This window comes from Mya arenaria, chromosome 13 (genome assembly GCF_026914265.1).
Source record: "Mya arenaria isolate MELC-2E11 chromosome 13, ASM2691426v1".
NCBI lineage: Eukaryota > Metazoa > Mollusca > Bivalvia > Myida > Myidae > Mya > Mya arenaria.
The window spans coordinates 64544879-64558698 of record NC_069134.1 but is presented as its reverse complement, the minus strand read 5'-3'; the positions used below and the strand labels follow the sequence as shown (position 1 = coordinate 64558698).

The following is a 13820-nucleotide window of genomic DNA, read 5'->3' as shown; positions in this document are numbered from 1 at the left end:
TTGGAAAAAGCGCAAAGGAACACTGTTTTAGCTTTATGCTTTAGTCACCTCTGTTTAAGAATATTATACATATTTACACAAACTTAACATGATCTAGTTGCAATCGAGTATGTTATATTTATATAAAGCTTATATACAAATGGTACGTAATGTATGTTACATGAAGATTACCAATATACACGTATTAAAAAGGCCCGTGGATGCCATATTAATGTCACATTGCTTGACAGTCCTTCTACATCATCCTGTGAAGTTGGAGTATGTTTCATTTTGTAGAATATATTCCTTGACTACTTCATGCACAAACTGTAACTGGTCCTGAAATATAGAGTCATAGTATTATTTGGTCAAATTGTCTTTAAAGTCTATGACACTGACGTTTTTAAACAGACGTGTTTGATCGTTTTTATTTCTTTGTTTCAGTCAGAGTTTACCCCCAAAGCACAGCATGAAACACACATTTTTATTTTTTATAAAATAGCCTTTTGCTGAATGTTAGTCATGAAATTATTACATTGCAATGCTTGATGTTTAATAGCATCGTTATATGTACTGAAAAGGGTATATACGCACCACAGAGGGAATAATCTGTTCCCTGTAGTTCCTCATATCATTGATGACCTGGGTAATAGCAACGTCTTGTTCAATCTTCATCCTCTCCAAGACTGCTGACACAACACAGAACAAGCCGCTTCTGTCTGCTCCATTCCTGAAGGTGTGACAAAGTAAGGATTAATAGTCTATACAATATTAGTATGTATTGTCTCTTCTTCATCCAATACCACTGATACAACATAAAACTTGCCAATTCTATCTGTTTCATTTGTGATGTGTAAAAATAATTAATCATCGGTCATTCATAAATACCAAAAACAATTAGAATAATCCTCATATTTACATTTTTAATAATTTTTTATGATTTAAAATAATAATAATAATAATAATAATAATAATAATAATAATAATAATAATAAAAAACATGTATAATACTTATACTACTACTACTTCTACTACTACTACTACTACTACTACTACTACTACTACTACTACTACTACTACTACTACTACTACTACTACTACTACTACTACTACTACTACTACTACTACTACTACTACTACTACTACTAATAAACATGATATTTATTATTTTATCTTCGGAACCGATAAGCAACTTGTAATAAATAGCGCGATAAAAGCAGATAAAGTTGAAATTTTCGAAAAAGATTTTTAAACACTTTTCGCAAGAATGTTTCCAATTTAAATGGCAGGTTTGTGCTTATTTATTTGTTCGTACTACACGAAAAAACTCAGGTTTAGTGGTGAAGGAGGGAAAATGGTATTAGAGACCTTGATTACTGCCAGCTTTGACTGGATCCATCAAACAGATACTGTGTAAATTGTTCTTATTAATTGTCATAACAACCCTATATAATTTTATCGATGACAAAATAAAGACTATTTCGTTAAGGCATCATCGAGAACAAATTTGTTTTCAGAACGCTTTAAACCAATAATAAGGAGTTTTATTATACAAATTAAACCAACTTAATAGATAAGAAGCTTTTCATTTGTTGAAAGAGTTGACTGCGAGTGCAGCGCGGCACAATATGTACTTTTATAACTTTTATAAGTACATGCGTTTATAAAACATGAATAATACACATTTGAAAGGGAAGTTTGCAATGACACTTGCGCCATAACTAACGTAAAGAGAATTTTACTGAATTAGTAACCGTGTTATATCCTATCTGCTTTTAGAAAACATGTTAATGTTTTTTTATCCCTACTTACAGTGAATTTCTACTTGTTGGATGTTAGACTTAAGAGTTAAGAAATGCTTCACTTTATAATGAACGAGGACAGGGTTGTTTCCTGATTGATGTTGACAGTACTGTACCGCATCAAGGAGGTTTATTACATCCTTAGGAGAAGAAGGCAACGCTGAACACCCGGCCAACCCTCAAAATGTATTTGTTGAAGTTTACGTGTCTGGAAGAAGTGATACATTTACTTATTATTTTCTTAATAACCACATTTCCCGTCGCGTTCTACACATAACTAGTTTTCATTTGTGTTTAAATAAGAGTATTTTATTGTTTATGTCAGTAGTGTAAATGATTTTGTTTCCGATGATAATTGCCAATTGCCAATCCGATGATGATGATGATGATGATGATGATGATGATGATGATAACACATCACCTTTGAAACCGATTCAAATCAAGAGTTATTTTCCTAAAAAAAAACCCTCGCATTCTTCGCCCGTCTTGGAAAAAATCATGTTTCCATAGGTTTCCGAGTCCTCATTTTCTTGCCAATATATATCTCGTCTTCCTAGAGCCGACAGTGTATAATATAACTTGAAAGAAGTTAGATGTTCCTACGTAATAATGCGAACATGCCCCGTTGTCAATACTGTCATCTTGTTTACAGGGACAAATATCAAAAGCCAAACGGGAAACGACGACAAACTAAATTTTATTAAGAGATGTGAGATAAATATATAAGCCAAAGGTTATCTCTCAAATCATAAAATTGATGTATATTGTATATTTGTTAAATTGTTGTAATTGAATACAGGCTTTTTACATGTATAAAGTCGTCCTCAATTTTACATAGTTTTCGTTTCTTTTACCGTCTTACCAATAGGATCTGAACACTTTTGTAACATACTTATTTTTAAGAAAATAAAGTTTCGTAAGAGAAGTTACATTCATCTTCAATCATTATATATGTACATAGTAATAGTGGGTAAATGTTTATTGTTTAAGTTAATCAAATGGAACTCACCTTCATCTCACTCTTGTTGTTCATCATTACGACTGTATGGACATCGTGTTCAACAACCAACCTCCGGAAGTCAGTCTTGGTTGCTGGTAGAGGTGTCTGAGTGACGATAAACGCACCCTTTTTCTTGTAGTTCTTAAATATATAGCTCAAGGATTTAACATAAATGTGGAAATGTTCTTATAAAGGATTAAATGTTATTTAAGACATAATTATTCCATATTATGTATATCGCCCTATTATTTCGAAAACAATCAACACATTTGAAGGCACTATATTCAAATACAAAACTTCCTATTGTGCAAACAAGCCAATGTGTCACACAACACATCCACATATTATTGTCAATGTTGGCGCATATCTTTTTACAAACAACAGGATGATTGCCTTAAATGATCTAAAGAAAAGTTCGTTGTTTCTTGTTAATGTCAATGCAACATACCGGTAGGAAAACAGCGTTGATGTAATCAGGTTCAGACCTCTTTCCAGAAGAAGTCAAGTGAGGCATGTGATCTGCGACAGTAAAAAAAATAATTTATACTTAAATCAGCTTTCGCATTAAGAATATTTCAGAATTCATTTTAGGGAATTATTTCAATGAAAAAAAATACATATAAACAAAAATACCTGGGAGAATGTTTGAATACCGATTCTTATTCCTGTTCCTCATTTCTTTTGCACTGACGTATTGACATTCGTCAGCAACGGAAGACACTTTCTCCATTCTCTATAAATAATACCACATGATATACATTAATAAAGCGTTAAATGCATATATGTGGTGTGTCTGTATGTAATATATATGTGAGTTTTTCTCATTAAGAGTCCGTTCGACTTTGATTAGAGTCATCTAGAAATGTTTAGCTGTAGAGCTTGCATCTGTAGCTATCAATGTATTTTTGATAAAGCATATGTAAAATGGTGTTTTTGCAATATAATTCATGTTATATAATCGCAGCAAAGGAAACAATTGAATCGTATTATCTATCAAATCTATTTTTTTTAATTCAACAAATGTCTGTCGTTATATCAAAACGATAACTTTGACTTACAGAGAACTGAACATCAAGTTTCCGTCGGTCCTTGTCGAAGGACAGAAGATCTTCATACGATCCCAGGAACTTTGATGCATGTAGGGCTGATGTTGATAGCATCAGCGTCTCAAGAAGCGCCATGTGCAGAAATGTATAATGATCCTGAACGAAACCATATTGAAATATATATTGGAATAAACAAAATTTACACATTTAAATGTTCTAATATTTGTTACGTTTTGGTAGGTTTTGAGTAGCGTCTCTGAATTTCGCGCCTTCTTAGGAAATATGAAAGGAGGTGTTCATCCTTTGGTAAAGCATTAATAAGAAATTAGTAAAGCGGAGTTATAAAAAGAATTGCCATTTTCCCACTAATTATACAGAGTTACCATTTTTGTAATCAAAGAACATTAAAAATTCAATAAAGCGGAATGATGAAAAGAATTGCCATTTTCCCATTTATTATATAGCGTTACATTTTCTTTGTAATCAAAACCGTATTCAATGTAAATTAAGTCATATTCCTTTATCAGGCCGCATCAATATCATTCTGCTGTTCATTAACCAAGTATATGGCCATCTCTTTACGATGTAGAACCATATCGACTCTCTGTCTCCTGAGTGTATTCACACAGCCCACTGGATCCACATATCCCACCGTGGTGGTTTGTTCTGTCAGTAAATTCACTGCAATAAATGTTCCTGTCCGCCCCACACCGGCGCTAAGAATTGTCATTAATAAGAAAACGTTTATTTAAATCTTCAGAAAGCTGCGTTTTATCATTTAATATAATATTAGTAGTAAATTATTTTGAACAGTGCATAGACTACACAAGTTCTGCAGTGCACAATATCAGGGTCTTTATCGTTTATTACGGTGGTGACAATCTTTTGGCGAAAATGGACAAGTGATAATGCATATTTTGGCACACTTTTATCTGGCCAGGCAGTAAAATGAAAATGATAAACCATTCTCTCTTCCTCTCCATCCTGGTGAATGAAGGTTGAATTTGCATTAGAAAAAGCAGCGTTTATAACGACTTAATTTAACGCAACTAAGGTTGATTTCCATAGTAAACAGTAAATCTATTCCTGCATTATACGTTTCTATGGCCATTCATAACAGATTGTGATATAGATAAGTTATTGATTGTACAAGCTTTACCTTTTGCAGCAGTATTTTTCGTATCACAAAGTCTTTAAATAGTTCTGTGCTTAAATGTGTTATTCTGATTTTCTCGTATTCTATACTTTCTTTATATGGCCAATACTGAACGCACTTCATCTAGAAGAAAACACACACAATGTATATTAGTATAAACATATTAATACAAGAGAGACACAAGTAGCACTACCTAGAAATCAATAACAAAATGAAACTAAAGAGAGGAGCCTAGCAGTCAAAGATTTAAGCAAAATCCTCCTTTAGATGCACAAGGCCAAAAAACCTTTTTATCCTCCTCAAGGTTGGTCAACATAACAATTTTCCCAATCCGTAGTTGCCAAACCATATGCCAGAAGTCAACCAGTATCTCCTTAGTTGGGCTTTAAAATACAAAAGTCCTGTTTGATTGGAACCCTGAATAAAAAAGATGAATGTTTTTGGCATTCACTTTTTTAAATAACTAAAATAACAATACAAATAGAAATCAATTATACGTCATACCAACAAGAAATGAATACAAGCTATCGAGATGAAATCATAAACTTAAATGTTGCGTAAATAAAGTTGGCATTTATGTAATCTGTAGAGTGGTGTTCGTCCTTCTGAAGAATAACTCTCGTAGCGTCATCTGAAAAAGGAAAACATACGTATTATTAAATGATAAGCAAATACATTAATTATGTATTTGTCACTTTCAACTCATCATTATATAATTTCTCATTGCATTATAGTATGATATTAGATAATCGTTTTCATTTTGTTTTCAAGACTTGTGCCCCCGAACACGTACATGGATATATGTTTTTGTATCTATTTTTCGGTCTGCTCTGAATTTTCAGAGCCTCATTGTAGTCGTCCGTTAATCCTTTCGGAAAACCCTGAAATGAAAAAGTATTAAATACAAGAATTAAACGCCGATTATACCAATTGTCTATCTGTCTGCACTTTTGCAGGTCTTTTAAAGTTCAGCATGGTGCCTAACAACTACACACTGTATATGCAAGTGCAATATTAAATGAAAATGTTCGATTACTTCCCAACCAAGTTTCAGTTTACATGAATGTTGTAATTTTGTATTCATTCGTGTAGAATATATGTCATTTACATACTGGTTGGCTATTGCAAATATCGAATATTATTTTTTTTTGGTTTGAATTGCGAATAGCATAGATTGGGTATACTCAATTTACTAGTAATACTTTGGTAAAACTAAGAAGTTATTATTTTACGAATATAACGATCGTTTAGTTTTGTTATCATAAGGTGTGAGTTTGACTTAAGGTTAAAAGCAGTACACTCATAAGCCTTTGGAGTATTTAAACAATAACGTTTACAATTCGTTTTGTAGTAAAAGGGTATGACGATGAAGTATAATAAATATACCTTAAATTGGATTTTCATTTCCTCTGAATATGGAGTCGCAAGAACGGTATCATAAAGATTTTCAATTTTGATAGCAGTTTTGGGCATCCTATCCTGCATTTTAAAACTATAATAGGATTTGTAAACTTGACTTCCATCTGTTTCCTCGATATCATTGTTCCAGCACTTAGCTTTTGTTGATTGGGCATAAACATAATCTGAACTACCTGTAGAACTATGGTAACCTAAAATTTCAACAAACCGGAGAATTAACAAAAAGACAGAATAGAGATTTACCTTCCGATACAAATGTTGACTCGGTAGTTCCTTTTTCCGAATAAACATTTTGTTGATCCCGATTTATAGATGAGCTCTCTGTGTAACGTTTGGTCTTGTTCGTGTCGCTATCTTTATATCTTCTGCGAAATACAATACAAATACATTAATTAAAATACTATAAACTGCATTTGAATTTAATTTTTACTTAATATCTAAACATATGTTTCTTAAGTTTTGGAAACACGATTCGTACTTTGGTTTCAAAAAATGCATTTTCATCGTATGATTCAAGATATTTGACCCTCAGATTTTATTTTAGCCACGATAAGAACATATACGTTGTTATATGGCACCTTTGATAAATAATAAATCCAGCAACGGCCAGCAAAACCAACAAAATTGCCACAGCTCCCCCGGTTGCCCCACCAATTACCGCCACTTGACTGCCAGAAACACTGCCTTCTTCTACAGAAATAACATTCATAAATATACGCGTTAGTCATGTACACTAAATAAAATAAGCAGGGCATCTCAATTCCAAACAAAAGAATAAACAAAACTGGTAAAAACCCAGTTCACAAATATTTTATAATGATATGTAAGCAATACAAGTTATACCTTTGTAGACCAAGTCATAATTTTGCTCATAATAAATTCACCATTTCTAAAGTGGGTATAAGGTTACCATGACAATATGCTCCAATATGCCATGTGTGGTCCGGCATACATGTTACAGTGCCCTGAGCAGCTGTATATCCGCTTTTGCAGGTGATCTTGACCGATTTCCCAAACTCACATCTGTTTTCAGTAACACAGGTATGGTTCGTCCAACCATTGGTAGGCGTTATAAGCGAATTACTGGTACTATAACACTATCAAGTACAATATAATACTTCATATAAATTAAACTGGAATATCCTAATATGTATAACCTATCGTCATTATGAAATGTAACTCACCATAATGTGATGTATAACAACGTAATAGTGCTCCAGGATATCGCTTATCTAGCACGGGATTAACTTTTATTAAATGATATTGCCACGGCTGCTTGATTTTCTCATACGATTTTAACGCCTTATTAAAAGGAAATTATTTTAATGGTGTTAAACGGATTTACTCAGGAGGATTGTCGCCCAATGGGCTAATTGTTCAGAAAACTGTGATTTGTATATGTGTACTTATTTTGTAATTAAAATCATACTTACGTAAAGAAGGAGGACCAGTGCTGTTCCAAACCAACGACCCATTGGCAGCACAAGTTGCAAAGAGGTCACCGCCTTCGTGAAGGAACAAGAAATTGTTAACACTGATGTTTCGGTTTTTATTGTACTTAATTGGACCTACGACAGTAAGCTGTATTCCTGTTACCACTCTTTCAACTTGTCCAGCAGATGAAATACATGCCATTTTGCTACAACGTGGTTTTCTTCCGCTGAAACTGCCGTTTGATAAGCACGTTTGCATATTTTGTGAAGTTGTCGAATGAAAGCCGGTTCTACATTTTAGATACACACATGTGTTTACATAAATAAAGTTTGTACTGACCCTTGTATGGTTTGCCGAAAATTTATAAAAATGGTCAGAAGCATACGTCACAGGACATTGTATTCCTTCACAGTTTGGTTCAATGCCTTTCAAGTTTCCGGTTGAATCACATGAAAGAATGTAAGAGTTTCGAAGGTAATAACCTAAATCACAATGAGGTACCACTGTTGTATTGAAGTCATATTCTTCCTTAGAAAATGGCTGTATTTGATCTTCAAGCATGTAATAGCCATTGATGACCATTTTGGAACAATTACGGCTTCATAATTTTCATTACCAGTGCATACCGTATGATTTGTTTTGACCTCATAAAACCGAACTTTAGAGACGGACATTGGCATGTAACAGGTACACATGATTGTATCGGTGTATTCCATCCTCGACTAAAAGAACATTTATTTTCAGCCGTGACCATGCTACCTAACCGATATCCCACATCGATTCTTACTTTGATGGTGCGTTTATACGTTCGCTGGTGTTGAATAGTTGACGATCTATCCATTGTCGACATGCCAATCACCGGTATTTAAACAGGTCGCATTTTTAGTACTTGCTCGGTATCCAGTATCACATTCAACCCTGGTGGTAGCAAATGATTTCGGTAATGGTTGACCGTTTAAAATCGGCATCGATGGACAGGGAATGGCTGAAAGAGTACCTGCGTTATGTGTAATCATACAAATGATTTTGTCTTATTCAAATGGTTTAAAAAATAATTACTTTTAAGTTAATATGTTTGATATTGATATGGTAAAATGATTTTCTTCTTATCTGATAAGTTGAATTAGAAATTATCAATAAACAATGTTATGCAATGGAAATAGTTTCATTTTTAAAGGAACATTTTAAAACGAAGTCAAGTACATATGGGCTACTTGCAAATACAAACACCTCACAAAGCGTAAGATATGCCATATTGTGTTCGTCTGGAATAGGGTTATCACTTGCTTCGACTTGCTTTATTTTTGCTTGTTTCCAAATCAGTTCTTGGAGAAAGAAGTATGAACAGAACAGGAGTACACAGTTCTTTTTTTGCACACGGATTTAACACTGTATTGCAAGTTGTAGTTTCGTCCTTTTTCTGGTACAGAAACATGTCGTTGTAGCCATGCATACTAAACTTCCTAAGCCGAAGTCGATGCACTAGAAAAACTGATTAATTTAGACAAAAAGTATTCTATGTTATACTATATATTCATCTGCGGTTTGCTTTTCATAACTCGGATTTAAAAAAGAACCGAAACAATCAGTACAATGAAAATATAAACCCTGCCTGAAACAGGTGGTGCGGTATGAAAGAAGTCAAATATGTTGGTAAATAATTGGTAATACTAATGTATATGTCATTTGTCTAAAATACCAAATAAATTGAGTAATGTATAATTTATTTTTAATTTTTTTCAGGATGCACTTAAAATACATACCTTCTGAATTTCTTTTTACAATCACTTCCCCTTTTAAATGATAGTCTTTGTCAAAAGGTACATTCCAGTATGCTTCATTGTGCGACACATCTGTATGGGAACAGTATTTGACATCTGAGCTGTTGTTGCCGTCCACAGAAAGATTAGCATATCCGCTTTCAAAACTTCCAGGATATTGTGAAGCATGCTTAAATAGTGCAACGTTCTGTCCTGTGAACAAAAGAAGTTTGGAAAATAGTAAACGTGTAACAGGTTACGAAGACAATTCCCTACATTTTCATTCGTTTATAAGCAGTATTGTTCTTTTTTCACTATCCCCGAAAGGTGGTCTATTTCATCCATATATTACACATTTACATTAAGACGTATAGTCAAGCACTTTCTGTTAGTCCAACTTACAAACAAACTTCAACAACATTTGAAAATGCTACTTTGACTCCTCTTATATGTATGACATTAAAGTCACGTGTATTTGTAAAAAGTGCATTATTTTAATTGATAAAACATTTAAATTTACAGGGCCATCCAATAACATACAATCTAATTTAAGATCAATTTCAATCTCAAAGTTTTTTTGTTGTAATACATCTTAAAGGGGTGTTATCTATGCGGTATGAAATATAACACAGTCAACGGACATAGCAATCCTATTTTGAGGAATGTTTGCAAGCACCGTATTTTAATTCATCAAGTAAAGTCGATTTAAACTTCGAATGAGCGGAAAATGCCAAAATACGCGGGATGATCCAAACTAGCGTAGATTGGCTCAACCACAATGCACATACATTTATATATCTTGACTTAGAACGGAGCACTAAAACTGTAGTGCCCAAAGGCCAGTTAAAGCCTTCTGTAAGTGACCTCCTCCCCACCCCCCCCTACAAAATAATAATAAAAGAATAATAGTAATAATCTGTGTATATCACACAACTTCTGTGTAGTGATCTTAATCTTTATTGCCTTGTGCTGTGTGTCAGATCTCCGATCTGAGTACCCTGCTGTGCAGTTCTGGAGGTTTTGTTTTAGAAATGGACATTACAACTTGTATTTTAGTTGTTGTTGTTGTTGTTGTTTTCTCAAATAATAATAAAATCATTATTACAATGCGTTAGAATAAGAGTTATGTTATATATATCAACCCATTAATATAATTTAACCAGAAAGCTTCACAATTTGGATAAAAAAATGATGACCATGCATTTAAAATGGATTTAAAGATATATATTATATAACTATTTAAAAACTTATCACTCATATTTGTTTATCATTTATTTTCAATCGATTTGATTAATATACACAAAATTAATATATTAGTTTGCATATTGTTTATATAACAATAGTTTTAATTGTGGTAAATCGTTTTTGGGAGTAATAGTGCATCTTTAAACAAGGCCTTTAAACCACAAAGGTACCATATCCAACTTTTGAGACCATCGAGTCAAATATTTTTACACTGATCAGTTGTTTTTGCACTTTCTTGTACTAAGCATTATCTGCTGAGACACCATAGTGGCGCTGTGCATTGCGAATTCGTGGTCATAAATCACGACCACTAATAAAATATGCAGTCAGTTATTGGTTTTGTATTAATTATTGATTTGAAGGATCTGATGAGGGAAATACGCTTGTCTATTACCTTGTTCTCTACAGGTCATTCATAAAAGTAATCGATTTATTTTTCAAAAATGATAAGACCAAACAAGACTGGTATTTACACAAATAATAATTCATTTCCGAATAAAAGTAAATTTGAAATCGTTCAATAAAGTGATTTTTATATTTTAGAAAGCACTATTTGATTAACGTTTGTTAAAATAAAGTGAATGTATCTTTTCAAAGAGAACATCATTGCCACATGACAAGTAAGGAACTTTAATCAGTTAAATGGCTAAATATATGCTATGAATACCGGTCCAAGAAAGAACAACATAAACAGCCTTCAAGTTCACTTAACTGTATAAAGAACGTAATAAAGTAAAAACGGAAATGGATGCATTTATGAAAAGAACTCGTTACTGACCGATGAACAATACTTAAGTGTGACGATTAAGGGGCATTGTTTACAGGCATAACACAAAAGTTCTGTTTCGAAATCTAAATTGAGGATATTAAAATCTAATGTTTATATATTTCGTTCGCGTGAAAGTCAAAAGTCATGCAATTAAGTTTGTTTTAGTTCAACTTACTCCTAAAAAACCTTAATCATTTTAAATGATTTTTAAACACATAAACGCATTTTTGAATTGGTCATTTTATGAAGTTTGCTTCTGCCAATCATTCAGCGTGAAATTTCATTTTCTGTTACAAAGGAATTTTGTCAGGCCATAAATCGACCCCCTGGAATCGGTGTTACAAACACTGCGGGAGATCAATAGACCAATATCGTATTTATCTGATTAAACAAAGTTTTCTTTAAAAGTATTATAATTTAGGAGTTTTTTTACGAAAAAGGACCAACATGTACTTAGCCAATTCATAAAAAAATGCATTTGCAAATACATTTTATGTTTTTGAAAATAACCAGAAGCAGAAGCATTCTAATAACAAGAAATATGTTAAATTTTAACGATAAGAAAAATACCCATAAGAAAGTTCCTACTTATTTCAAAGTGTCTATGAGGCACCACATTGACTCTTAAAAAGGACCAACATCTAAATATCACATAAACACAAAAGCGCCAAATGAAAAAAAAAGATATATCTTTTCCTAAAACACTTCCGGGAGCGGGACATATACTTATATTAATAGCTAATCTACTCCCATTTGTATAACTTTCTCCTATACATTACCATTGAAATTTGAAGCGCGAGTGTGCATTCTGTATGGTCCGAAAACTTGAACATGAAAAGTGGATATATATTGCTAAAACTATTTGTGTTTATTGTTCAAATGCTTTATGAGTAATATAGACTGCACCTACAACCAAAGTTATTGCAAGTTATTGAAATTATACAAACAAATGTCCAATAATGCATAATTTGATGTGAATGTAATGCCTCTCAAATTTATAATGAACTTTATAATGAAGGAACGAATTGGGTCAAATTGAATAATTTGGAGAGGTAATCATCGCGTTCAATGACGACTTCAAAATGAAAAACTTCTATCGTTTTTACAAAAGACACGTTTTGGAAGAATAGTACAGGCCCATTTAGTGCCATATTCTAAGCATGCGCAGAGAGATGACGTTACGACGGGAATATTCCAAAACCTTGGCGGCCATATTGGACAGTAACGAGTTTTACCCTACGTGTAACAAGTAAGAGTATTGTACAACGTTTCTTGATGTAAGAGTCATTGTGAGAACGCATTGGTGACTTACGCTTTGAGATTTACACGTGTAAATAGGGGGTCACTTCCTTTTAATCTCAGAAAGACAAGACCCTGGAAACAACACATTGGTCTCGTTACTGTCTTACGCATGTGTTGTCCATATTTCACGCAACTGATACAGACGACATCAAAAATGGCTGCAGAGTTTTGCCGAGTTTTTTTTCTGCCAAGTCGTGCCATCATCACTCTGCGCAAACGCGGAATGTGGTCTACAGGGCACTAGAACTACTTATAAGAAATTTCGTTCAAGAAAGACTTGTTTCACAGTATTTTAAAGAAAAAGGAACGATAACTTAAACAAAATAGTCAAACTATTTCATATTACTTTATTATATTCAAATGCTTTAATCAACAGATGCACGTACCTGTAAAATGCCAGTCTGTCCAATTACCGAGAGCTGTGTCAGAGAGCAAAAGCAGCAGCACGATCAATTCCATGTTCATTCATTTCCATAAGATATACCAGCGATGCAGATGCTTGGGTCAAAGGTCCTGTCTAAATAACTTTCCGCCTCGAGTCAAAACTTATTTATAGATACGCCCTTAGTACATATACAGCAAATGCTTTAAAGTTTGAAGTTTGTACGGTTATCATACAGCGACATCTATTTGACCAGATATCTTTAAATACATTTACGTCTTTTTCGGAAACATGCAGCTTTTGATGGGGGATCTATTCAATTAATACGGTTTATGAATTAAGTGCTGCGAAACAATTATGACAAAATAATGGTATATGTGAAGGGTGTAAAAACGGTTTAAAGTTATCTCTTTCCATGTTATTTTCTTAACGCTTTCACTCACCAAACCGATGGGGTCGAACTAAAATATCGTTCTTTTTTAACGATTTTTTTTCAAAATTTGATCCTGTTAGAGCAAGCGATACT

At 33.2% G+C, this 13820-nt stretch overlaps 1 protein-coding gene across 1 annotated transcript; it reads right to left on the bottom strand.

Moving 5' to 3' along the window:
* Positions 1–240: 240 nt before the first annotated feature.
* Positions 241–3962, bottom strand: LOC128215466 (receptor-type tyrosine-protein phosphatase alpha-like). Its single transcript, XM_052922149.1, has 7 exons — positions 3840–3962; positions 3415–3514; positions 3230–3300; positions 2791–2922; positions 1919–1989; positions 574–709; positions 241–318 (listed from the first exon to the last, which is right to left on the bottom strand). The coding sequence occupies exons 1-7, from the start codon at positions 3960–3962 to the stop codon at positions 241–243; spliced, it is 711 nt and encodes a 236-aa protein (XP_052778109.1).
* Positions 3963–13820: the final 9858 nt, after the last annotated feature.

What these genes read in the sequence shown, in the direction of transcription:
- LOC128215466 (XM_052922149.1), bottom strand. Translation starts at nt 3,962, where the DNA reads ATGGCGCTTCTTGAGACGCTGATGCTATCAACATCAGCCCTACATGCA. An exon ending in GTATTCAAACATTCTCCCAG is followed by an intron (nt 3,301 to 3,414) that starts GTATTTTTGTTT and finishes TTACTGTCGCAG; the next exon opens with ATCACATGCCTCACTTGACT. An exon ending in AACAGATTATTCCCTCTGTG is followed by an intron (nt 319 to 573) that starts GTGCGTATATAC and finishes TCTATATTTCAG; the next exon opens with GACCAGTTACAGTTTGTGCA.